The sequence below is a fragment of the Hyla sarda genome, chromosome 11 (assembly GCF_029499605.1).
Source record: "Hyla sarda isolate aHylSar1 chromosome 11, aHylSar1.hap1, whole genome shotgun sequence".
In the NCBI taxonomy this organism is placed as follows: domain Eukaryota; kingdom Metazoa; phylum Chordata; class Amphibia; order Anura; family Hylidae; genus Hyla; species Hyla sarda.
This window is the reverse complement of record NC_079199.1, coordinates 91,465,214-91,491,514: the sequence shown is the minus strand read 5'-3', so window position 1 is coordinate 91,491,514 and position 26,301 is coordinate 91,465,214. Positions and strand designations below refer to the sequence as shown.

General features: G+C 43.8%; 1 protein-coding gene across 1 annotated transcript; it reads right to left on the bottom strand.

Annotated features, from left to right (window-relative positions):
• On the bottom strand, positions 1 to 25,413 carry LOC130294939 (extracellular calcium-sensing receptor-like). The gene is made up of 7 exons (XM_056545094.1): positions 25,385 to 25,413; positions 24,988 to 25,227; positions 23,639 to 23,930; positions 20,937 to 21,782; positions 12,351 to 12,575; positions 7,547 to 7,670; positions 1 to 914 (listed from the first exon to the last, which is right to left on the bottom strand). The coding sequence occupies exons 1-7, from the start codon at positions 25,411 to 25,413 to the stop codon at positions 1 to 3; spliced, it is 2,670 nt and encodes an 889-aa protein (XP_056401069.1).
• Between the last annotated feature and the right edge of the window lie 888 nt (positions 25,414 to 26,301).

Sequence of the window (26,301 nt, the reverse complement as noted above, 5' to 3'; positions counted from 1 at the left end):
TTACTTTACTGAGCTGCCTTTCCTACCAGTTATGCTTCTCTTGTTATTCCTTTCTGGTTGTAGTAAAATAATGTAACACTTTGGAAAGAATATACAGACAAGTAGCCCAGCACTGGAAGATATAATGGCAAATATTTCCACCGCCACCATATTTTTTCCTTTGGTGCTCAGATACGCTGGAACAAATGTTATCCAAACACTAGCAAATACCAGCATGCTAAAGGTAATAAACTTGGCCTCATTGAATGTGTCGGGAAGATTTCTTGCTAGGAAGGCAACAAGAAGGCTGACAGATGCCAATAGTCCCATATAGCCCAAGACGCAAGCAAAAAACACTTTGGATCCTTCATTGCACTCAAGGACGATTACTCCACTCTCGGCCACCATGTTGAACTCTTCGAAAGGAGCAGCACTACACAGCCACACCAAACACAGGACTATTTGGATGATGGTACATGATGGGACAATGTATATTGGAATCCTCAGCCCAACAAGTCTTTTTATCCGACTGTCTGGACATGTGGCACTGAACACCATGATGACAGTTGTGGTTTTGGCCAATATTGCTGACAGACATAGGGAAAATATGATGCCAAACAACACCTGACGAAGCATACAGGTAATCATATTGGGGCATCCGATAAATACTAACGAACTTAAGAAGCAAAACATCAGGGATGTTAGAAGTAGATAACTTAGTCCTCTGTTGTTAGCTTTAACTATCGGGGTTTTATGTTTCATAATAAACAAGCAAAGAACAGAAAATGTGAGAGCACAGCAAATAATGGAGATGCAAGCTAGGGATGAGCCCAAGAACTCATTGTAAGCAAGGAACTCAATGGATTTTGGCATACATTTCTCTTTAAATGAATTTGGCCATTGGTCTTCTGGACACTTGAGACACTTGGTACCATCTGTAAAGAGAAAACAAATATTTAGAGCTTGGTAAAGTTATTTATAGGTGTAGGTTTTCTTTGTCATGTCATTAACTGTAGACACATACTATGTAGGTATCTGGCATAGGATGAGTACAAATTCAACCAAAAGCATGGAAGTGTTCCATAAATGTATAATTATTTGCTGTAAGATGACCCAAAACATACTGCAGATACTGAGGTAACATTCTTGGAATGTGTTCAAGCTAAGCTGCTTCTTGTGCACTAATTCTTACATAGTTACAGTGGGGGGGGGGGGGGGAATTATTTAGTCAGCCACCAATTGTGCAAGTTATCCTTCTTAAAAAGGTGAGAGATGCCTGTAATTTTCATCATAGGTGTACCTCAACTATGAGAGACAGAATAGGGGGAAAGACTACAGGAAATCACATTGTAGGATTTCTAATGAATTAATTGGTAAATTCCTTGGCAAAATAAGTATTTGATCACTTACTAACAAGCAAGATTTCTGGCTCTCACAGACCTGTAACTTCTTCTATAAGAGTCTCCTCTGTCCTCCGCTCATTACTTGTATTAATAGCACCTGTTTGAAATTGTTATCTGTATAAAAGACACCTGTCCACAACCTCAAACAAGTCACACTCAAAACTCCACTATGGCTAAGACCAGAGAGCTGTCGAAGGACACCAGAAACAAAATTGTAGACCTGTACAAGGCTGGAAAGACTGAATCTGCAATAGGCAAGCACCTTGGTGTGAAGAAATATACTGTGGGAGCAATTATTAGAAAATTGAAGACATACAAGACCACTGATAATCTCCCTCGATCTGGGGCTCCACACAAGATCTCACCCTGTGGTGTCAAAATGATCACAAGAACGGTGAATCTCAGAAAAATCCCAGATCCACAAGGGGGGACCTAGTGAATGACCTGCAGAGAGCTGGGACCAAAGTAACAAAGGCTACCATCAGTAACACACTACGCCGCCAAGGACTCAAATCATGCAGTGCCAGACGTGTCCACCTTTTTAAAGGGGTATCCCAGGATTATTTTTTATTTGACTATGCTGCATGAGCTGTAAAGTTAGTGTAGTTCATAATATAGTGTCTGTACTTGTGTGTGATGGTTTTCTCACAGTTCTTATTTGATTTTCACCCCAATATTTATTTTTAACAGCATACAAAATTATTGTTGTCTCAGATTTTTCCCAGGTTGCAATGTGGCCGAGACCTGACTCACTAGTCAGCTGATGACAGGGAGCCTGTCTGCTTCAATGAGTGGAGGGATGGCTTGGTGGGAGAGAAAACAATCTGTAACTAATGCAACAGCTGTAGGCACCCTGATTGAAAATCAAGGGTCTTTTGAATGGATGCAGCTCATTTATGTTTTAATGGGTGGGGTGGCTGATGTGAGGGAGGGAGGACAATGTAATTATGGAATTTGTAGTCAAAAAAAGAAAACTGAAACAGGAAATACCAGTTCACAAAAAGCTAGCCACAGTGTTATAGTAATCTCAAAACATAGCCATTTAGCCCCAAGACAAGCACAGATCCTTCTTAAGCATGTCCATTGCTGTCTGCCAGGTACGTACTAAAATAACCTTATGGGGGATAACCCCTTTAAGCTAGGACATGTCCGGGCCCATCTGAAGTTTTCTAGAGAGCATTTGGATGATCCAGAAAAGGATTGGGAGAATGTCATATTGACCATATGAAACAAAAATAGAACTTTTTGGTAAAAACTCAACTCGTCATGTTAAGAGAAGAAAGAATGCTGAGTTGCATCCAAAGAATACCATACCTACTGTGAAGCATGATGGTGGAAACATCATGCTTTGGGGCTGTTTTTCTGCCAAGGGACCAGGACGGCTGATCCGTGTAAAGGAAAAAATGAATGGGGCCATGTATCGTGAGATTTTGAGAGAAAACCTCCTTCCATCAGCAAGGACATTGAACGTGGCTGGGTCTTTCAGCATGACAATGATCCCAAACACACCACCCGGGCAACAAAGGAGTGGCTTCAGAAGAAGTATTTCAATGTCCTGGAGTGGCCTAGCCAGTCCCCAGATCTCAGCCCCATAGAAAACCTTTGGAGGGAGTTGAAAGTCCATGTTGCTCAGCAATAGCCTCAAAACATCACAGCTCTAGAGGAAATCTGCATGAAGGAATGGCCAAAATACCAGTAACAGTGTTTGAAAACCTTATGAAGACTTACAGAAAACGTTTGGCCTCTGTTATTGCCAACAAAGGGTAGATTACAAAGTATTGAGATGAACTTTTGTTATTGACCAAATACTTATTTTCTACCATAATTTGCAAATAAATTCTTTAGAAATCAGACAATGTGATTTAATGGATTTTTTTTCTCATTATGTATCTCATAGGTGAGGTATATCTATGATGAAAATTACAGGCCTCTCTCATCTTTTTAAGTGGGAGAACTTGCACAATTGGTGGCTGACAAAATACTTTTTTCCCCACTGTGTATCCTATCAATAGGAATGAGCAACAGGATTCCCTGCAATCAGACTATTATCCCCTGCCCTGTTGATAAGGAATAAGAAGTTTTTCACCAGAACTTCCATTTAACCCCTTAAGGACACAGCCCATTTGAGCAATAAGGAATGAACCAATTTTATTTTTGCCTTTTCATTTTTCCTTCTCGCCTTCAAGAGCCATACTTCTTTTATATTTCCATTCTTAAGGGCCTAGATACTGTGAAAGGCTAGGCAAAAGTACTCACCGGCTGGTGTTGTACAAAAATACTTTTTTAAGAGTAGTGGAGTGTATTGTACTCCTCTCAAATACGCACTAAGTATGTCAGGCAGAGAAGTGCCAGGATTTGCATAGAGGAGTGGCAGAGGCATAAATTCATCAGGCAGAGGTCACAGCAGACTAGGGGTGAGTGGCAGCAGGAGTCGCAGTGAAAGGCCTGAGCTCCCGGTATCAGCTAGTGGTCGTGTCTCGACCAGCAACCCATCTGTCGTCATTGGTTAACATGGTCATCCACTTCATCACAAGTGACATCTGACACCCCTAGTAAACAGTCAGTGGGTTCCTCAGGCACAACCCTCAGTTGGCATGGCCCAGGAGCAGTCCCTGTCCTCCCATTGCCTCTGTCCGATGCTGTTTCCTCCCCCACAGAAGTATCTTATGCTGTGGGTTCAGCTCCACTATTTAGTGAGGATGATCTGGAGGACAGTCAGCAGCTACAACCCATCCAAGAATTGGAGGTGACATTCGCCACTTCCTACGCTATGGAGGCAAGTAGTGATGAGGAGAGTGGCATGGGAGGTAGTGTTGCGAGTATTCAGGCTTCTGAAGCAGACACTGTTGAGGAACCTGAGGAGGACATCAGTGACATGTAGACACATCTCGATGATGATGATGAAGCCGATTGCACTTGGGTGCTGGGTGCAGAAGGGGCTTCATCATCATCAGGAGAAGAGAGTTGCAGGTTGCCCCTGAGGCAGCAGCTGAGCCAGCAAGGTAGTAGCATGGTTGGCAGTCAGCATGGTGGCAGAAGTGGAAAGTCTGGAGCCAAGCGTGCTCGGGGAAGACCACCTGCTTCTCAGCAGCCTACCTTCCCAGGAGGTAGTGAAGCAGGGGTTCCTGGAGTTTTCGGCAGTAGCAGTCAATCAGTGAGGACTGTTAGTGGGGAAATCAGCTACTCGACGGTGTGGCAGTTTGACATCAAGCATCTGGAAGAGGTTAATATGGCCACATGCAAGATGTGTCGGGTCCCAATGTTGGCACCACCGCCCTGTGTCAATATATGCAGTGTCACCATAAAGCGGCCTGGGAGAACCTTGGCTCTGATGTAGTGGTCCAGCCTGCTTTCTCACCAAGTGTGTCATACCCATCTTCTGTCGCTCCAGATGCTCCTGCATCCTCGAGTTAGTCATTCCGCCAGTAATCCATCGGCGATGCCATGTCCAAGAGACAACAGTATGCGCCCACTCATTCAACGGCGCAGAAGAATCTGGTGCTGCAGTTCCTCCTTTTTCAAGTGGTGGACTCTGCACCTTTCAGAGAACAGATGGCTTGTGCCGAGCCAAGTTGGAGAGTGCAAAGCTGTCATTTCTTTATGAAGAAGGCAGTACAAGCCCTGAACAATTTGTGGAATAGAAGCTGGGCCAGTCCTTGAGCCTGGTGGTGTGTACCAAGGTGCACGGCAGCGCCAACATGTGGAGCTGTAACTACGGTCAGGCACAATACATGTCCTTTACAGCTGGGTGAATGTGGTTCCTGCACAGCCACAACAACAGCAAGGTAATGCCGCTTCTGCCTTCAAGGCTCTCAGGCCGTTGGTCCTTTTACAGTGTGCGCCTCCTCATCTTCCACCATGTCCTCAGCCTCCACTGCATTGACAAGTTGCAGTGCCCCTCCAGCATATCATGAGTGCAGGGCACGGCGGTGTCACGGCAGACACAAGCTGAGAGTGGGAGGATCTTTCCTCCAGCTGTGAGCTCTGCGCTCACAACTGTCAATCAAGGAAGTAGGACCATGACGCATGGACACAGCAGGACTAGTATGTGTCCAAGCAGGCAGGGGGGCATTTGTTTGGCTTTCTCAGTATGAAATACAGAAATTTTTCTAATGAAAGCAATTGCAAAACCTATTGGTTATGCATGTTTTACAACGTATCAAAAGTTTTTGTATCTGACAGTGCCCATTTAAGTTTTATGTAATGCATATCCTCAATACTTACTTGTGCACACTAACACTTTTACAAAAGAGACCGTTTTCTTCTGCCTGCCTAAGCTACTATTCTGAAACTGCCATGCGCCTGATGCCACACATCTGATGTTCTCCTTTTTTCACCCACCTTCGTCACCGGGTACTGGTATTGCCACCAACTGCACCACTCACTGGGTACTGGTATTGCCACCAACTTCACCCACCACTGTCACCGGGTCACTTTCTGGACTCCTGATGCTGCTGCCACCTCCAGGCTGTCTCATTTTGCCACCATATGTTCTCCTCTTACTGATGCCAGCTCCAAGCTGTCTCATACAGCCCGCACATGTTCTCCCCATGCTGCTGCCACCTTCAGGCTGTGTCATTCAGCCACTATATGTTCTTTTCATGCTGCAGCAAACTCCACGCTGTGTCATTAAGCCACTATATGGTCTCCTTATGCTGCCGCCAACTCTAGTCTGTGTCATTCAGCCACTATATGTTCTCCTCATGTTGTCGCCACCACCACGCTGTGTCATTCAGCCACTATATGCTCTCCTCATGCTGCTACAAACTCCAGGCTGTGTCATTCAGCCACTTGTCATTCAGCCACTTTATCTTCTCCTCATGCTGCGGCCAACTCCAGGCTGTATCATTCAGCCACTATGTGGTCTCCTCATGCTGCCATCAACTTCACGCTGTGTTATTCAGCTGCTATATGTTCTCCTCAAGCTGCCGCTACCTCCTGCTGAGAGGCACAGGCTGGAACAGGTGATAGCTCGCCTCGTGGTGGATCGCCAACAAAATGCTCACCAGAATGGGCACTCTAAAAATGAAAATAAATTCAAATTATATTAAATAAAATTTACATAAAAAATTCTCTTAAATTTTGACGACATATGGTCTCCCTGCTGCCACATCCAGACGCTCTATGGCAGTGATTCTAATAGCAATGCCTGTAATCTGCATATCATACTGAATAACAGTATTATTTCACTAACACAACACTCTCCCTATGCGTGTTGGGATAAGGCAAAGTGTTCTAGACCCCTAATGAGGCTCTCTGCAGGCCAGAAATAATAATTTTTAATAGCGCTTTGCTGCAAATAAATTTGGAACAAAACAAAGTTTTTTGGGAAATTCCACAAATCGGCCGAATCAAATTTTTCAAACATTCGCTCATCTCTAGTTAATACTAGTGTTGCTCGCGAATATTCGCAATTCGAATATTATTCGCAGATATCGCATATTCGCGAATTCGCGAATTTCGCTAATATAGCGCTACATATTCGTAATTACGAATATTCTTTTTTTTTTTTTCACAGTACACATCACAGTGATCATCCCTTTCTGCTTCCAGCTTGTGTGATGTAAAGAAGGCTCTAATACTACTGTGTGAGATTGGCATGCAAAAATTTGCATATGCGAAAATTCGCATATGCGAATTTTCATATACGCGAATTTTCGCATATGTTAATTTTGTATATGACAATTTTCGCATATGTTAATTTTCGCATACGCGAATTTATATGCGAAAATAAAACGAGAATATTACGAATATGCGAATATTCGCGAATATATGACGAATATTCGTCCATATATTCGCGAATATTCGCGAATTCGAATATGGCCTATGCCGCTCAACACTAGTTAATACGATTAAAATAATAGCCATGTTTATATGCTTTTATGTTATTTTACTGCTTTAAAAAATTATTTTTTTTTGTTAAAAAATAAATATGTTTAAAATTGCCCTGTTCTTACCCCCTATAACTTTCTCATTTTTCTGTATACAGGGCTGTGAAAAAAAATAAAACAAAACTAGTTTTGAAGACATAGTAGCATGTAGTTTTAGTCTAAATAAATATATAAGAGGGTGGAAACTTAGGTGACCTGATGTATTTCAGAGGGTTTCAGATATACAGTGGAGTCTTTGACCCCAGAGTAAAGAGTCTGAAAAGAATGACATACCATCTGGATTTAAGATCTCTCCTTCCGAGCATGGGACACAATCAAAGCAACAAATCTTCTGCCCCTGTTTGGTGACTCTTCTAAATCCTTTTTGGCATGGGTCACTGCATAAAGAAACTGGGGGCTAAAATATAATAAAAACAAATAGTAATATGTTAGTCAAGGCATGTATAAGGTATTTGGGAGTACATTTTTTTTTTCCTGGATCTTAATATAAATATTTGGATGCCTAAAAGAGTTTTAAAGGATTTATCCACCATAAGGTGTCAGTAATGGGCATGCTTAGGAAGGATCTGCTCTTGTCTTGAGACTAAATGGCTATGTTGTGAGGTTACCATAATGCTGAGGCTATCTTTTTGTAAACTGGCTATTTCCTGTTTGTTCACCAAACTACAAATCCCATAATTGCTTTTTTGTAAGTGTGATGTTACTTTTCTCCCTCCCACACATCAGCCACTTCATCCATTGAAACGCACCTGTGCTCCCTTCAATGCAATAGACCAATGTTTTCTGACCAGGGTGCCTCCAGCTGTTGCATACCTACAATTCACTGGAGAATTATCTACCTCCTACCCAGCGGTCGCTCCACCCCTTCAAGCAAAGACAGGCTCCCTCTGTTCACATGAATAGTGATGTAATGTCTCAAACTGCACTGCAACCTGGGAAAAACTAGATGACACTCATTTTGTATGCTGTTAAAAAACCTTGGAGCATAACTAAAAAAAAAAAAAAGTTGCGAGACCACCATCAAACACAGGTACAAACACTATATTATGAACTACACTAGCTTTACAGCCCCTGTAACTAGTCAAAAAAAAATTAATCCTAGAATACCCCTCTAACCTCATCACATTTGTTCTATTTACCACTGAAAGTGTGCATGTTATTTGTGAAAACTTTTTACATGTTGTCCAGTCTAAAGTTTAAATTGCACCATGTCTCAGTTCTGCTGGGATTGTTGGTTATATTTGGATGAAGTTCACTTCCTGGCCAGGCCACCCGATCTGACTGATGATAGTAACAGTATTATAGTTCATAAGATCGAAAAAAAGACCAGAGTCCATCAAATTCAGTCTATAACCCTCAAGTCGCTACTGAGTTGATCCAGAGGAATGCAAAAAAACAAAAAAAAAACTTATACTCGAGGTTATAATTCCTTCCCGACTCCAAATATTTCATCAGAATAAATCCCTGGATCAATGTTCTGTACCTATAGATCTAGAATCAATAACCAGCTATGTGATTATTCTCCAAAAATGCATCCAGACCCCTTTTAAATTCTTTTACCGAGTTCACCATGACCACCTCCTCTGGGAGAGAATTCCACAGTCTCACTGCGCTTACAGTAAAGAACCCCCGTCTGTGCCTGTGTAGAAACCCTCTTGTTATAGATACAGTCCTGGGTATTTAAACATAGTTATTAGGTCTCCCCTAAGCCTTCTTTTTTCTAAACTAAATAACACTAATTCTGATAATCTTTATGGGTGCTGTAGTCCTCCCATTCCCCGTTTTACCCTGATTGCCATCTTTGAACCCTCTCCAGCTCCATTATATCTTTCTTGTACACTGGTTCCCAGTACTGTACACAGTATTCTATGTGTGGTTTGACTAGTGATTTGTACAGTGGTAGAATTATTTCCTTGTCGTGGGCATCTATACCTACAATTCACTGGAGAATTATCTACCTCCTACCCAGCGGTCGCTCCACCCCTTCAAGCAAAGACAGGCTCCCTCTGATCACATGAATAGTGATGTAATGTCTCAAACTGCACTGCAACTTGGGAAAAACTCGATGACACTCATTTTGCATGCTGTTAAAAAACCTTGGAGCATAACTATTGATGCACCCTATGATTTTATTTGCTTTGGCAGCAGTTTCCCGACACTGGCTAAATTTACTATTAACTAAGACTCCTAAGTCCTTTTCCATGTCAGTCGTCCCAAGTGTGCTCCCATTTAATACAGGATCCCAGTCCGGATTTTTCTTCCCCATGTGCAGAACCTTACATTTATCAGTGTTGAACCTCATCTGCCACTTCTCAGCCCAAACCTCCAACCTATCCAGATCCATTTGTAACAGTGCCCTGTCCTCTATAGTGTTTACCGCTTTACAGAATTAAGTATCATCTGCAAAGATTGCTACTTTACTATTCAACCCCTCTACAAGGTCATTCATAAATATATTAAATAGAACAGGACCCAAGATTGACCCCTGTGGTACCCCACTAGTAACAGTCATCCAATCAGAATAAGTACCATTAATAACCACCCTCTGTTTCCTATCACTGAGACAGTTACTTACCCACTTGCACTCATTCTCCCCCAGCCCAATCCTTCTCATTTTATGCAGCAACTTTTTAGGTGGCACCATATCAAATGCTTTGGAAAAATCCAGATATACGACATGCAGCGGTTGCCCCTGATCCAGTCTGGCGCTCACCTCCTCATAAAAGCTGATCAGGATAGTTTGACAGGACCGATCCCTCATAAAGCAATGCTGATATGGGGTCATACATTTATTTTTTATCAAGATACTCCAAAATAGCATCTTATAGAAAACCCTCAAACAACTTACATGCAAGGGAGGTTAAACTAACATTCCTATAATTCCCGGGGTCACTTTTTCACCCCTTTTTAAATATTGGCACCACATTTGCCATGTGCCAGTCTTGGGGAATAGTCCCTGTTACTATAGAGTCCCTGAATATTAAAAATAGGTGTCTGTCTATCACATTACTTAATTCCTTCAGAACACGGGGGTGTATGCCATCTGGACCTGGTGATTTGTCTATTTAGATTTTTGTAAGCGGCACTGTACTTCTTCCTGGATTAGACAGGTGACCTGTACTGGAGAGTTTACATTATAGTCTATGGATCCCGCCTCCTGTATTTAGTTAGATCTGTCCTATGGCCAAGGAGTGAAGCGAACAGCTGTGTGCTTTGCCTGGTTATAACTAACAACCACAGTAGGTCCCAGGACTGCTGCAGTCTAAACTTTTGACCTGCCTGGATGACCTTTTTAACCCCTTAATGACTCAGGGTTTTTTCATTTTTCTCCTCCTTATCTTTTAAAAATTATAACGCTTTCAGTTTTCCACCTACAGACCCATATGAGGGCTTGTTTTATGTGATACCAATTTTACTTAGTAATGACATCAGTCGTTTTAGCAAAAAAAAAAAACTACTGCAAAACCAAAAAAAAAATTTGATTTGTGGGACCAAATAGAAAAAAAATGCCATTTTGTACATTTTGGCTGCTTCTATTTCTACGCAGTGTACTTTTCAGTAAAAATTACACCTTACATTTATTCTGTAGTTCCATATGATTAAAATGATACCCAACTTACATAGGTTTGATTTATTTTTACTACTGTTAAAAAATGATCACCTTTTGCACGAAAATTAGTACTTTAAAAATGTCCTCTTCTGACCCCTATACATTTTTTATTTTTCCGCATAAAGGGTGGTATGAGGGCTCATTTTCTGTGCCATGATCTGAATCGGTACCATTTTTGTTTTGATGAGACCTTTTGATTCCTTTGTAAACATTTTTTTAGGGTATACAAAGTGACCAAAAATATACAATTTTGGACTCTGGAATTTTTTTATGTGTACGCCATTGACCATGTGGTTTAATTAACAATTTATAGTTTATGTATTTATAACATTTATGCACGTGGCGATACCACATATGTTTACATTTGTTTTTGTTTACATTTTTTTTATGGGAAAAGTGAGGTGATTCAAACTTTTATTATGGAAAGGCTTAAATCACATTTATGAACTTTTTTTTTTTTTTACTTTATTTTACACAATTGTAGTCCCCATAGGGTACTCTAACATGCAATCTTCCGATTGCATACACTGTTCAATGCCATGCCATAGCATAGCATTGATCAGTGTGATGGGCGCTTTGCTGCTAATGAGCGCTCTGCTGCTCCAGCCTGGATCTCATGCATGGAGCCATAGATCACCAATCGGATGTTGAGGTGGAAGATAAGGACCCTCCTCGCATCCTCTCAGATGATCGGGACACCCGGTGGTCCCAATCAGCACTGCTGAGATTTCCATTTTAGACGTGGCGATCAAAGTTAATACCGTACTTCACCGCGATCGGAACGCTGGGAACGACCTGCTATGACGTGTTGTCAGCTTGTAACCACGCATCATAGCAGGGGAGCAGGGCGTACAGGTACGCCCTACGTCCTTAACAGGTTAAAGTTTTCACAAATGACACAAATTTTACTCTATGTTTTAGTTTTACTGTCTCGGTCAGTATCAGATGGAGGCACACTAGTTGGGAAACACTGATCTAGGGGAACACAGAATGCTAAATAAAGTGCCAACATATTAATCAGCACAGTACAGAGCCACCACTCACATCAATCCCTGTCCCTACTGGGGCTCACAACCTAAACACCAAATGTGCCTATCAGTGTGTTATGGAGGAAACCAGAGTACATGAAAAGAACTCAAATGTGCAAGGGTAGAACATACAAACTCCTTGCAGATGTTGTCAATGCACACACACACAAAATACAAAATATTGACTGGATGTGACCATAGACATGTCAGAGTTTAAAGGGGTACTCCGCTGCTGGGTGCGGGCTGTGGGGGTCAGGATGTCATGGTCATGCCCCTTGTGACATCACGCCATGCCCCCTCAATGCAAGTTCCATAGACTTGCATTGATGGGGCGTGCCCTGATGTCACGGCTCCCACAGCCCGCACTCTGTGTTTGGAACAAAATGTTCTGAACGCTGGGGCAGTGGAGTACCCTTTAAAACCAGTATCCCAAACTTACATGACTGTGACCATTCCAAACAATCCTTTCCTCTTCAACCTGCAGTTCATTTCCTTTTGCCGCACGGTCATCAATTTTGCCAATGTTAATGTACTGGTTGCTGCCATTGGGATAGAGCTGCCAGTTAAGAATATCCAATGAAAGCGGAATATCTCCATTTTTATCAAAGTATATTTGCTCCCCAGCAGTATTGATAAAGTTTACTCTTTTGATGTAATAGGACAGCTGAAAGAAAAAATATATATTTTTTGTGTATTCAACATCTACTCCACTACTTAAAGCTTCCAAAGTAGAAATGGGCATTTACTGGTAAAACACCTGTATTATTGAAGTGTATGCACTGACTGGCTGTCCGGTAGCTACTCCTACAGTACAGGGAGGTACTACATCTCTGATCACAGGAAACATTGCTAGTTGACAAGAAACTGGGTTTCACCGCTTTGAATTAGAAGTTGTCAAACATCAGCCGAGCTGATGTATAGCCCCAGAATGAAGTTATGGCAAATTTTTAAGCACCCAAAGGTGCACCATGACACTGAGGAAATGAGGATTTAGGAGACAAGATAAGTGTGTCAGTGATCATGTGTGATGCAGGGTAATCAGATATCTGGTATTACCCCATTAAATCAGTTAGCGGGCTAAGCACAACCCTCTAATGTAAAATGGTAGGGGACTCTGAAGAGGATGGGCCAGAAAAGCCCAAAAAATCAACCCTCGTTGTGGTCTTTGTTTGTGTGGCAACTAGGTGAATACCCATAAACCTTTCTCCTCCTTCTGACTAGAGAGAGCTTTTGTAAAAGTTTTGCATACCTTGTTAGAAAACTTGGAAAGTTGGAAAACTTGCTATATTGCATATTGAAACTTTAGTCCTTAAATGGGCACTGTCACCAACTTTATTTTTTGATATGTTGTAGTACTTATGTACTACAACATATCTCCAATATACTTTTATTTTTATTTTTTTCATTAAAAAGGTTTAATTTACATTTAAAAACCGGCCACTGAAAAAGGACAGATTTTGGAGTGGCAATCAGTCCTTTTTCAGTTAGGCTGCACTTGCTCCCTGCCTGTCAATCAGACAGGCGGGAGTGAGCACATTGGCTCCCCGGCCACTCCTCCCGCACATCGCCGCCGCCACCTCGTTGCCTCAAGGGGTACTCCACTGCTCAGCGTTTGGAAAAAACTGTTCCGAAGCTGGAGCCGGCGCCAGGAGCTCATGATGTCATAGCCCCGCCCACTCAATGCAAGTCTATGGGAGGGGGCATGGCGGCTGTCACGCCCCCTCCCATAGACTTGCATCGAGGGGGCGGGTTTGACGTCATGAACTTGGATTAAAAGTTTATGTGCCAATGTTTGGCTGAGAATCATTCTATCAATTGCTATGCGGAAGAACATACAAAGCATATGCTGCATGCTTGAAGCTGAAGGAAGATAGGCTTTGTAAAAGATACTTGTGATACAGCCAACATGAGGACAGAAAACTCACCAAAAAGTGACACCAACATGCAGGTGTATTGGCTGTGTAGCCTGTGGTAGATGGTGACTTCTCAGAGACTCATGGAGGAAGGGGAGGACATGTTGTATAGCCTTAAACTACTTTAGTGCAGCCCGAATTGGTGATAACTCTAGTGGAGATTGAGATCCCAAACCCCAATTTGTGCACCACTCACCATTCTTGAAAATCTCTGACATTTTACTATTTTACTTTTATAATTTAGGTGGCTGGGGGTGTCAGAGGATTCTCTAGTACATTGGTTACTTACCCAACTTATGATTTTTGTGTAGTAATTTTTGTATAGATTTTTTGTCTCAGTAATTTATTTTAGGGATACAAACCTTCATACTTTGTACCTGTACAATCAACTGGGGTAGTCTTGACTAGTAGCATTGACTTTGATATGATAAAATCATAGAGACTATGTAGAGAAAAAAAGAAAAAAAACTGAAAATATCCGCATACATACCGAAAAGTAAATATCACCTCATCACCCAGTTTGTAAGGATGAAAAAACATGTGTCCATGCAGTTCAGCCTATTATCTTATAGTGTTGATCCAGAAGAAGGCAGCAACAAAAAAGCATGAAGTAGAAGGTAATATTCCTCTTTAAGGGTGAAAAATCTGGTGACCAAAATAAATCCCTGTATCATTAACCCTTGTCCAAAATCTAGCGACGATAACTAGGGATGAGGAATCGAATCTGACGAATCAGAATTCGTTATGAATTTCAGGAAAAATTCGATTCGCAACAATGAAATGATTCACTTCATTAAACTCTGTTTAGTGCGGTCCAGGCTCCAGGCCATCTAAAATGGCAGATCCACATGTGAGGACATGGGCCAAGGAACTTTGGGAATGCGGGTAGGCAGGATGACCCTGAATCCCATGCAGCATGCAGCCTATTAGCAGCCAGCCAGCCCTGTGATGTCACAGCCCTATATAATTGGCAACCATCTTGCGGCCAGCCATTCCAGCGTTTTATTGCAGAGAGAGATAGAGCAGTGCGTGTTTGTTGCACAGAAAAACAGCTCCACAGCAGCGATTCACTACAAGCCCAAATCACTGCAGAAAAGCACTGACAGGGAATGGAGAGAGAGAGAGAGAGAGAGAGAGAGAAAGTACACTCTTGGGTGTACTACACAGCGACTCTGTACTGCTGCAGTGGGGTGTAGAACAACTCTAAAGCTTATAGAGGCCAGTTAGGCTGAGCACTAAAAGCCATTGTCACCTGCTATTAGTGCATAATAATACTGTACTGGGATGTACTACACGCGACTCTGTGCTGCATAACTAGTGTGTACTACAACTCAAAGCTAACAGGGGCCAGTTAGGGTGAGCACGAAAAGCCATAGTTGTTACGCCTAGCGCTCCGGGTCCCCGCTCCTCCCCGGAGCGCGTACGGCGTCTCTCTCTCCGCAGCGCCCCGGTCGGTCCCGCTGACCGGGAGCGCTGCACTGTCATGGCCGTCGGGGATGCGATTCGCACAGCGGGACGCGCCCGCTCGCGAATCGCATCCCAGGTCACTTACCCGTTCCCGTCCCCTGCTGTCATGTGCTGGCGCGCGCGGCTCCGCTCTCTAGGGCGCGCGCGCGCCAGCTCCCTGAGACTTAAAGGGCCAGTGCACCAATGATTGGTGCCTGGCCCAATTAGCTTAATTGGCTTCCATCTGCTCCCTGCCTTTATCTGATCTCCTCCCATGCACTCCCTTGCCGGATCTTGTTGCCTTGTGCCAGTGAAAGCGTTTTGTGTGTCCAAAAGCCTGTGTACCAGTACTTCTGCTATCACCCTGACTACGAACCTTGCCGCCTACCCCCGACCTTCTGCTACGTCCGACCTTGCTTCTGTCTACTCCCTTGTACCGTGCCTATCTTCAGCAGCCAGAGAGGTTGAGCCGTTGCTAGTGGATACGACCTGGTCACTACCGCCGCAGCAAGTCCATCCCGCTTTGCGGCGGGCTCTGGTGAAAACCAGTAGTGACTTAGAACCGGTCCACTAGCACGGTCCACGCCAATCCCTCTCTGGCACAGAGGATCCACCTCCTGCCAGCCGGCATCGTGACAGTAGATCCGGCCATGGATCCCGCTGAAGTTCCTCTGCCTGTTGTCGCCGACCTCCCCACACTGGTCGCCCAGCAAGCCCGACAGATTGCCCAACAAGATCACCAGCTGTCGTACTTGACCACCATGACTCAGCAACTCCAGTCCCAGCTACAGCAGATTCAGTCTCAGCTACAGCAGCAGCAACCATCTCCTCCGCCAGCTCCTGCACCTCTTCCGCAGCGAGTGGCCACTCCTAGCCTCCGCCTGTCCTTGCCGGACAAATTTAATGGGGACTCTAAGTTTTGCCGTGGCTTTCTTTCGCAATGTTCCCTGCATTTGGAGATGATGTCGGATCAGTTTCCTACTGAAAGGTCTAAGGTGGCTTTCGTAGTCAGCCTTCTGTCTTGAAAAGCCCTGTCATGGGCCACACCGCTCTGGGACCGCAATGACCCCGTCACTGCCTCTGTACACTCCTTCTTCTCGGAAATTCGAAGTGTCTTTGAGGAACCTGCCCGAGCCTCTTCTGCTGAGACTGCCCTGTTGAACCTGGTCCAGGGTAATTCTTCCGTTGGCGAGTACGCCATACAATTCCGTACTCTTGCTTCTGAACTTTCCTGGAATAATGAGGCCCTCTGCGCGACCTTTAAAAAAGGCCTATCCAGCAACATTAAAGATGTTCTGGACGCACGAGATACTCCTACCAACCTGCATGAACTCATTCATCTAGCCACTCGCATTGACATGCGTTTTTCTGAGAGGCATCAAGAGCTCCGCCAGGAAAAAGACTTAGATCTCTGGACACCTCTCCCACAGTCTCCATTGCAATCTGCGCCTAGGCCTCCCGCCGAGGAAGCCATGCAAGTGGATCGGTCTCGCCTGACCCTGGAAGAGAGGAATCGCCGTAAGGAAGAGAATCTTTGTCTGTACTGTGCCAGTACCGAACATTTTTTGGTGGATTGCCCCATCCGTTCTCCACGTCTGGGAAACGCACGCTCGCACCCAGCTCTCGTGGGTGTGGCGCCTCTTGATACTAAGTCGGCTTCTCCACGTCTCACGGTGCCTGTACGGATTTCTTCTTCAGCCAGCTCTTCCCTCTCAGCCGTGGCCTGCCTGGACTCTGGTGCCTCTGGGAATTTTATTCGGGAGTCCTTGGTGAATAAATTCCGCATCCCGGTGACCCGTCTTGTCAAGCCACTCCACATTTCCGCGGTCAACGGAGCCAGGTTGGATTGCACCGTGCGTTTCCGCACGAAGCCCCTCCTAATGTGCATCGGACCTCATCATGAGAAAATTGAGTTTTTGGTCCTCCCCAATTGCACTTCTGAAGTTCTCCTTGGACTACCCTGGCTTCTACACCATTCCCCAACCCTGGATTGGTCCACAGGGGAGATCAAGAGCTGGGGTACCTCTTGCTTCAAGGACTGCCTTAAACCGGTTCCCAGTACTCCCTGCCGTGACCCTGTGGTTCCTCCTGTATCCGGTCTCCCTAAGGTCGTTATGGACTCTGCCCGCCTTAAGAAGTGCCTCTCCCCCCCTCCCAGTCCAGTCAGGCAAGCCTCGGTGCCTCCTCATGGCCCTCGTCCTGGTGTCACACTGCCCCGTGCCAGGCCTCGCCCTCTGCCCTCCCTCCCCATTCCCACTCCTGCGGTACTGCCTGCCGTTGAGGAATCCCTCCATCCTTTCCCGGTGTCCTCATCCCAGGGGAGGCAGTTACCGGACAAAGAGAAGGGGAGACCTAAGGGGGGGGGGGGGGTACTGTTACGCCTAGCGCTCCGGGTCCCCGCTCCTCCCCGGAGCGCGTACGGCGTCTCTCTCTCCGCAGCGCCCCGGTCGGTCCCGCTGACCCGGAGCGCTGCACTGTCATGGCCGTCGGGGATGCGATTCGCACAGCGGGACGCGCCCGCTCGCGAATCGCATCCCAGGTCACTTACCCGTTCCCGTCCCCTGCTGTCATGTGCTGGCGCGCGCGGCTCCGCTCTCTAGGGCGCGCGCGCGCCAGCTCCCTGAGACTTAAAGGGCCAGTGCACCAATGATTGGTGCCTGGCCCAATTAGCTTAATTGGCTTCCATCTGCTCCCTGCCTTTATCTGATCTCCTCCCATGCACTCCCTTGCCGGATCTTGTTGCCTTGTGCCAGTGAAAGCGTTTTGTGTGTCCAAAAGCCTGTGTACCAGTACTTCTGCTATCACCCTGACTACGAACCTTGCCGCCTACCCCCGACCTTCTGCTACGTCCGACCTTGCTTCTGTCTACTCCCTTGTACCGTGCCTATCTTCAGCAGCCAGAGAGGTTGAGCCGTTGCTAGTGGATACGACCTGGTCACTACCGCCGCAGCAAGACCATCCCGCTTTGCGGCGGGCTCTGGTGAAAACCAGTAGTGACTTAGAACCGGTCCACTAGCACGGTCCACGCCAATCCCTCTCTGGCACAGAGGATCCACCTCCTGCCAGCCGGCATCGTGACAATAGTCACCTGATTTCAGTGCCTAATACAGGTTGCGTAGCAGAGCGTATTGTCATCTCATAAGCGTAACCTGTGCATATATAGGTGGTTTACGTTTTTATTTTCCTGTCAAACTAATGTGGACTTACTTACTGTGAAAGGCCAGCCAAAGCTACACACTTGTTTCTCTATTCAAATACAGTTTTGAGCATAGTGGAGTGCATAGTCCTCTCATAAGTGTAAACTGTACGTACACCTACATGGAGTCCTTTATATATTTTCCTTATAAACTAAATTGGGCCTAGTTACTGTGAAAGGCCAGCCAAAGCTACATACATTTTATTCTGTTGTCTAATACAGTTTTAAGCATAGTGGAGTGTATTGTTCTCCTCTCATAAGTGTATACTGTACGTACACATACGCAGTGTACGATTTTTTTTCCTGTTAAATTCATAAGGGCCTAGTTACTCTGAAAGGCCAGCCAAAACTACACACCTGCTTTTGTAGCCAAATACAGTTTTAAGCATAGTGGAGCATATTGTCCTCCTCTCATAAGTGTAACATATACGCACAAAGCTGGTGTATAAGTATGTCAGGCAGAGAAGTGCAGGGACGTGCACAGAGAAGTGGCAGAGGCCTAAATTCATCAGGCAGAGGTTGCAGCATACTAGGGGTGAGTGGCAGCAGGAGTCACAGCGAGAGGCCTGAGCTCCCGGTATCAGCTAGCGGTCATGTCTCGACCAGCAACCCATATGCCGTTATTGATTGCTTAACTCGGCATTCCACTTCATCACAAGTGACAAATGACACCCCAGTCAACAGTCGGTGGGTTCCTCAGACACGACCCTCTGTTGGCATGGCCTGGGATAAGTCCCTGTCCTTCATTTGCCTCTGTCCTATGCTGTTCCCTCCCCCACAAAAGTATTGTATGCTGTGGGTTCAGCTCCACTATTTAGTGAGGACCATCTACTAGAAGACAGTCAGCAGCTACTGCCCAGCCAACAAGTGGAGGAGACATCCGCTGCTTCGTACACTAGGCGAGCAAGTAGTGATGAGGAGAGTGGCGTGGGAGGTGGTGTTGCAACTTTCAGGCTCCTGAAGCAGACACTGTTGAGAAACCTGAGGAGGACATAAGTGATGTGATGACACTTGTTGATGATGATGAAGCCGATCGCACTTGGGAGCCGGGTGCAGAAGGGGCTTCATTATCATCAGGAGAAGAGGGTTGCAGGTTGCCCCTGAGGCAGCAGCTGAGCTAACATGGTGGTAGCAGGGTTGGCAGTCAGCATGGTGGCAGAATTTGAAAGTCTGGAGCCAAACGTGCCCAGGGTAGACCCCCTGCTTCATGGCAGACTATCCTCCCGAGTGGTTGTGGAACAGGGGTTCCTCAATTCGACGGCAGTCAATCAGTACTGACTGTTGGTGGGAAAATCAGCTACTCGGCGGAGTGGCTGGGACCCCCGCGATCTCTGTGCAGCACCTGCCGTTCATTTAGAACACGGGCGCCGGGGGTCGTGACGACACGGACATGCCCCTCATGACGTCATGGCCATGAGGGGCGTGGCCGTGATGTCAACTTCCTCACCCGCTCTAAGCGTTTGGAACAAAATTTACCCCTTTATGTCCTTTTTTGGTCCAAAATTCATTGGAAGCTGGCAGTAGCAGGATTAAGATCAGTCCAGTTCAAAATTGTACTGCCCACTGATATATTTATACATAGTTATCATGATGTTCCTAAACCATATATTTATAAGTAAATAACTAACCACATATATAAACATCAGATCTATTAAAATATAATATTAATTAAATCGGAGAGTGAATGGCATAAATGTAAAAAAAAAATAATAATAATAAGTTTAGAGTTGCAGATTCTGGTTCACTTTATATACCAGAAAAAAAATACAAAAAAATTGATCAAAAAGTCCTGTTCAAACAAAAATGCTATTGTAAAGAAATCCCATTAACCCTTTAGACAACATGATCAATGACAATCACATCATCCAAAGTATCAATTCCCACATGCTAGTCAGCATATGGTGCACATCAGACCCCTTTAGACACCCCATTAACCCTTTAGACAACATGATCAATGACAATCACATCATCCAAAGTATCAATTCCCACTTGTTAGTCAGCTTAGGGTGCACATCAGACCCCTGCGGAGGTCTGATGAGCTCACATGGCAGCGGAGTGTCCCCTTACCTTCCTCTGGCCATCTGATCTATCACTTCCAGATCCTGGATGCTGTCCTGAAGCCTCTGCATAGACTATTAAACAGCAGGGCGATATAAAAGTGAAGATGGATCTACCCACTAAAAACCAAACACATGTCAGGGTGATAATGGAGTGCTTATGGGTGCTAATAAGATGTCTTGACTAGGTAATGAATATTTGCTATAATAGTGGTGCTCTGCAGTATCGATACTTGTTAGATACTTAGAAAATTTGTGTATAGTGTTTACATGCCTGGCAATAGGAATTGATATGTGACTACATTGATGGTCCCCAAAGTTTTCTGATGCACCTTTTTCTATAGATTCTTTGTTAAATTTAAAGACTTACAAACATAACATCAGCAAACAATGTCATATATTTGAAGCCTTACCTGCCAAGGTTTATGTTGTAAAACATCTGCACATGATCCATTGACAAAGGGCCCTTGTCCTGGTATACATGTATGCATCTGGTGCAACGCATGGGCAATAGCATAAATGGCATTATAGATTTTGTAACTATATCTAAAATTGTAAACATCATATACATTAGGATCAATACTGTCTAACTTTTCTTCTCCAGTACACCAAACACTTTGACCATGAGAAGCATTTGTAGAGGAATAATTATTAGAAGGATTTCCTGTCGGCCAAACACAACCAAAAGCCTTTTCCCAAAATGTTTTGATGAAAATGTCATTGGGAAATTTAGACGGATGTATGCTTTGAATAAATTCTTTAAAACCTGAAATTTCCCCACTGGGTTGGGCTATGCCTATACTGCCATTTAAAGTTGTTAAAATGTCAACTCTTGGGAAATCTGAAGTTATGGACCAACTGGAGCAGGCGAACCATACTTTACTTGTAATATTGTTATAAGAAGCTTCCTCCATGAGAGGAATAAGGTTCTCCATTGTGGAATACACAACAATGACTGTGGCTTTTGAGTTCTTGATAACATCTATGATGCGTAAAACTGACTCTATAGAGTTGTGGATGGGAAGAATTTCTAAAAAGGCTACACAACCTCCACTCTCTTCAACCTTCTTTGTTAGTAATTGTGAACCAGATCTTCCCAATTCATTGTCTGTAGTTATGATTCCTACCCAGGTCCAGTTAAAGTAAGCTACCAAATGAGCCATTTCAATAACTTCATAGTCATCATTGGGTATAGTTCTAAAGAAAGATGGGAACTGCAATTTATCACTCAGGATTGGATGAGCTGAAGCGTAGCTTATCTAGAAGAAGGGAACAAATGTCAGTAGGCAATTTTAGTAGTGTTCCAACTCATTTTGAAGAGGACCTGTGGCCAAGCCCAAAAAATGTAGACGTTAGTTAAATAGCTAAGGAGGGCCAGATCATACATCTTTTTACAGTTTCTTGATACACCTTCCCTTTACAGAGATATGAGGACAATTCAGGGAATCGGTCAGATGAGTGTTAGCTTAATTTTAATAATCGGTGTGAACATTACGGCCGGGATAATTCACTGTTAAATTAACAATCTCTTACTATAGTACTTTCCTGTAAAAAGCTATATTTCTACATTTTCAATTCTTGAATTAAAGGGGTACTCCAGTTGTTAATTTCTTTGCGGATGTAGCGTCTTTTTGCTATTGCGTTGCCTTTTGTAATTTACATATGTTAGATGTTTGTGCAGTGTGTTTTTTACTTACCTGTTTGCTGGCCAGGAAATTCAATAGTTTTGAATTGTTGTTGTGACTGTTGTCTACCTGGTCTGCCATGTTCTGTCAATGATGTGGACAATTGCCAGCCTTCATGAGTGGGTGGCTTTTTCCACACCATCCTCCTTAATATTTATAGAGTTTGTTTTGCTGGGACTGGTTTGATTTGTCTGCCGCATCATTAGTTTCGTAACTCCCATCAGCTTCCGGCGCAGATGGCTGTTATTTTCGGATGCATACGTGCTTCTCTCTCTGTCCGTAGTGACGCACTGGATGGCCATCCAATCACACTGTAGAAGGCGTGTTCGGGCATGGGACTCGGTTCTCTCATACATATTATCACTTTCCTTGTGCACACTGTGCCTGCTGGGATTTGTAGTTTGCAGCCCAGGCAGAAAAAGGAAATAGAAGCTGCTGTACAAAAACAAACTGGGGGAAATAAAGACCACAAAGAACGGAAAGAGAGTAGCCAAGACACCAAGAAGAAGAAGGAAACAACACAGAAAGGGTAAGTTAGGAATGCAAAAACACATTCACCACTGGAGTACCCTTTTAATACATGTAACATGGTGGTTGGTAGCTGTTGGCATGCAGTGCGTCCCTCTGTGTCCCACTGAGCCACATGCTTAGCTTTTCTTTCTGCTGCGGGCTCCATAATTCCTTCTTTGTACTGCTGCCAACAGTTTCTGGTGCATCCTGTAGTGTTCATGGACATCCCTGATACCTGCCCTCCTCCAACCCTTACCAGACACACCTATATAACTCTCATCCACCCGTTCGCTGGTGTCAAAGCAACATTGAAGTTTCTACAAAAGTATCTTATCTGCGTTGTGTTCCTGTACCTGCCGTAAGTGTAATATCTCAACCAAACCTCTGCCTGATCCTTCTGTACCTTGTTGCTTCTTCAGTTAACAACCTGCACTGTTGACCATGCCTGTGCTGTCATCAAGCTTGCAATACCTGGGCGCAACTGACCGTCTAAGCTCTGTTGTTCTACAACCTCCGCTCTGCTAAATTTTACTTTGCTTTGTTGCACTAATACCACCTACCACATCAGCTTACCCCTTCTGCCTTTATTTACGGGGCTTGGCACTAGGGTATTCTGGCCTGTCAGGTCAGCCACCCCCTAACTGGGACCACTCTTGCAGTAACATCCTGGCGCTAGATAAAGGGTAAATACTTGCACAAAGTAAAACTGGTAAACTACACAGAGTGTTCCCACCCGTTGGGGTGTTACTATACACTTCAATCTCTGTAGCTGTATTTACTTTGCTATGGACACAGTAAAACTTTCTACCAAAGATTTGTACATTTAAATTTTTTTCTAACCCAATCTAAACGTAGAATGAACTAGTCTGAACCTTAAAAAAAAAAAAAAAAAAAAATGAATTCTTCTTTTATAAACTTACCTGAGGATATCTATACAAGCCAAGAATCCTAGCCATTGGTATAGATGCCTTTGAAGGCATGTCACCAACGATTGCAGATGGCATTCTTTCCTTATAGCAGCTGAAGTTTGGCACAGTTTGCTTTTTTCCTGATAAGATCCAGGTTGTCCCCATCAAAGACCTTACTTGATGATAGCAGGAGTCATACAATTTGAAACCCAAAGTGATATTTGGTAGAATGTCGGATGCCTGGTTGATTTCCTGTATAGCATAAACCACAGCTAGGAGGTAGCGGTAATACCGTATGTGAAATCTGCACAAAAGAACAAAATGTCCTATAAAAGATGAGGATGTTTATGCATTTCTGTACTACTACATTTTTATGGACAAAGCTTCTATATGAAAGCAAAAAAGTTTGACCCAGCGCTTGAGTAAAAATTCCAGCTTTATTTTCATCCATGAAAATCAAAGTTAACACCAATATGCACAGGACAGAACCATCCGGACGCGTTTCCAGCAGATCACCACTCTTTATCACAGATAACAAAAACTAACACCTCGTCCTCCTTAAATAAGGAAAAGGAAGAGGTGGAGTGTATTATGTCATTACTACACATATGTGGATTAAAATACAATAAAGAACAACCTAATACCATTCTAAAAGGACCGAGGAAAACCGCACCTAATATGAACATGCACTTAAATATGCAAATACACAGACAATGAAAATGTACCAAGTGCAAATGCCAATTCATAACATAATCTACTAATTACAGTTCCTGCCGTGTTTGCATAGATAAACATAAACATATACTGTATCATAAAACTTCTTGTTTAGAATGCAGACAGGGAAAAAAGAGCTACAGTACTACAAATGTACATAAGGAGTTACATTTTGCAGTATATACAGCAATCATTGCCTAAATAGCACTATTCAAAATGTATCAAGAGCTCCTGTCTGATTGTACGGCAAAACTTCTATAACTAACCCGTCATTTCAGAGAACGCTTCCGGATAAGATGTCTTGTGGGTCCAACAGCACTAATCATTTTTTATTTTATAATATCTCTATTATGGCAATGTAGTAAAAAAAAAAAAAAAAAAAAAAAAAATATATATATATATATATATATATATATATATATATATATATATATACACTGTATTTATCAGGGTATACCACGCACCGGCCTATAACACGCATCCTCATTTTACCAAGGATATTTGGATAAAAAAAGTTTTTTACCACTGGGGCCCCAAAGTCATGCCAGGGGAAAGGATTAATAGCGGTAGTGGAAACCAACTTTTTAATATTCTATTTTGTTACAGTTATTTTTCCTAAATTTTTTGACGGCCCCACAATTACTTACGTTTGGCATTTAAGTGATGGTGGTTGTTCTTGAAATGTTACTTTTGGATATTCTACATCCAGATGAATAGCAAGGAGTCCTCCAAGGATGATGTCACCTTCCAGCGAGTAACCAGTCACATCCTCATGAGTAAGTCGGCATCCATCTAGAGTTTTTCCACTTATATTATGACAGTTTCTTAATAGCAAAAGACAGATGGAGGAAAAGAAAGAGCAAAGAACATGCAGACTCCACTTCATTCTGTTTTAAGAGAGAAAATACATCTATTTTAGAGACAAGCTTGTAAATGTTATTTGGGGTGAGGGGAATCTCTCTCTCACCCTCACTAACCTGTTGGTATAGGCTGGTAGTGCAGATGACACTGATGATACTTAACCCAATCCGTGGTCCCATTTACCCATTCTCCTTACTTGGGGGACACTCCATGCTGACCTCACCGCTGAAGCTTTCTCATTCGGCCTTGAGCAGGCTTGAAGAAGTAACAGTAACAGCTCCTGGAATACCACTTGCATACCTAGGCTGCCACCCAAATAAGAAGGAAAACCAGTGAATGGGACCACAGATCAGGAATAGGTAAGTATCACTATCATCAGTGTGACCCACACTACATGACTGAACCAAGGTTAGTAAGGGTGATAATGATGACCGCATCCCTTTTATTTTATTTTAATGGGATATTCCACTCACAAGCATTCAGAACATTTAGTTCCGAATGCTGGGTGTGGGCATCGGGGTCACCACGACCCCTCGTGATCTCATGCCCCACCCCATCAATGCAAGTCTATGTAAGAGGGCATGATGGCCATCACACCCCCTCCCATAGACTTGCATTGAGGGGGCAGGGTGTGACGTCACAAGGGGACGTGGCAACCCCTGAAGCCTGAACCCAGCGTTCGGAAGTAAATGCTCTGAACACTGGGAAGTGGAGTACCTTAATAAAAGCCCTGTTGTCTTGCAGCTTTCCTAATGAGTGTAAAAGGATCTCCTATGTTTAACCAGCTAGTAAATCTATCCCTTGCCTTAGCATCCGTTCAGGCAAGTCTCTGTCTCATCAGATATATTGCATATTGATTGCCTGTGTTTGACTGTTTGACTTTGCTCTGTTCCTGTATTCTGCCTATTGCGTAACCCATTGGATTGTCTAACTGGTTCCTGTAGCTGTACACTACTGATCTTGGCCTTCACATGACTATGTTCCTGCCTTGTCCTTTGGGTATCTGGTCAGGAATTTGCAGTTCTACTCTCATTCCTGGCACCTGTTTATGTCTGAGCATGATCCAGTCTTGTGGCATGTTCCAACCCTATGTCCATACC

Bases quoted from the DNA above. Each gene is read 5' to 3' on its own strand.
- LOC130294939 (XM_056545094.1), bottom strand. From the start codon at position 25,413: ATGGAGTGTCCCCCAAGTAAGGAGAATGG. The intron at 25,228-25,384 runs GTAAATGGGACC...CTCTTAAAACAG, and splicing joins CCCCCAAGTAAGGAGAATGG to AATGAAGTGGAGTCTGCATG. The intron at 21,783-23,638 runs GTAAGTTTATAA...CCCTTCTTCTAG, and splicing joins GCTTGTATAGATATCCTCAG to ATAAGCTACGCTTCAGCTCA.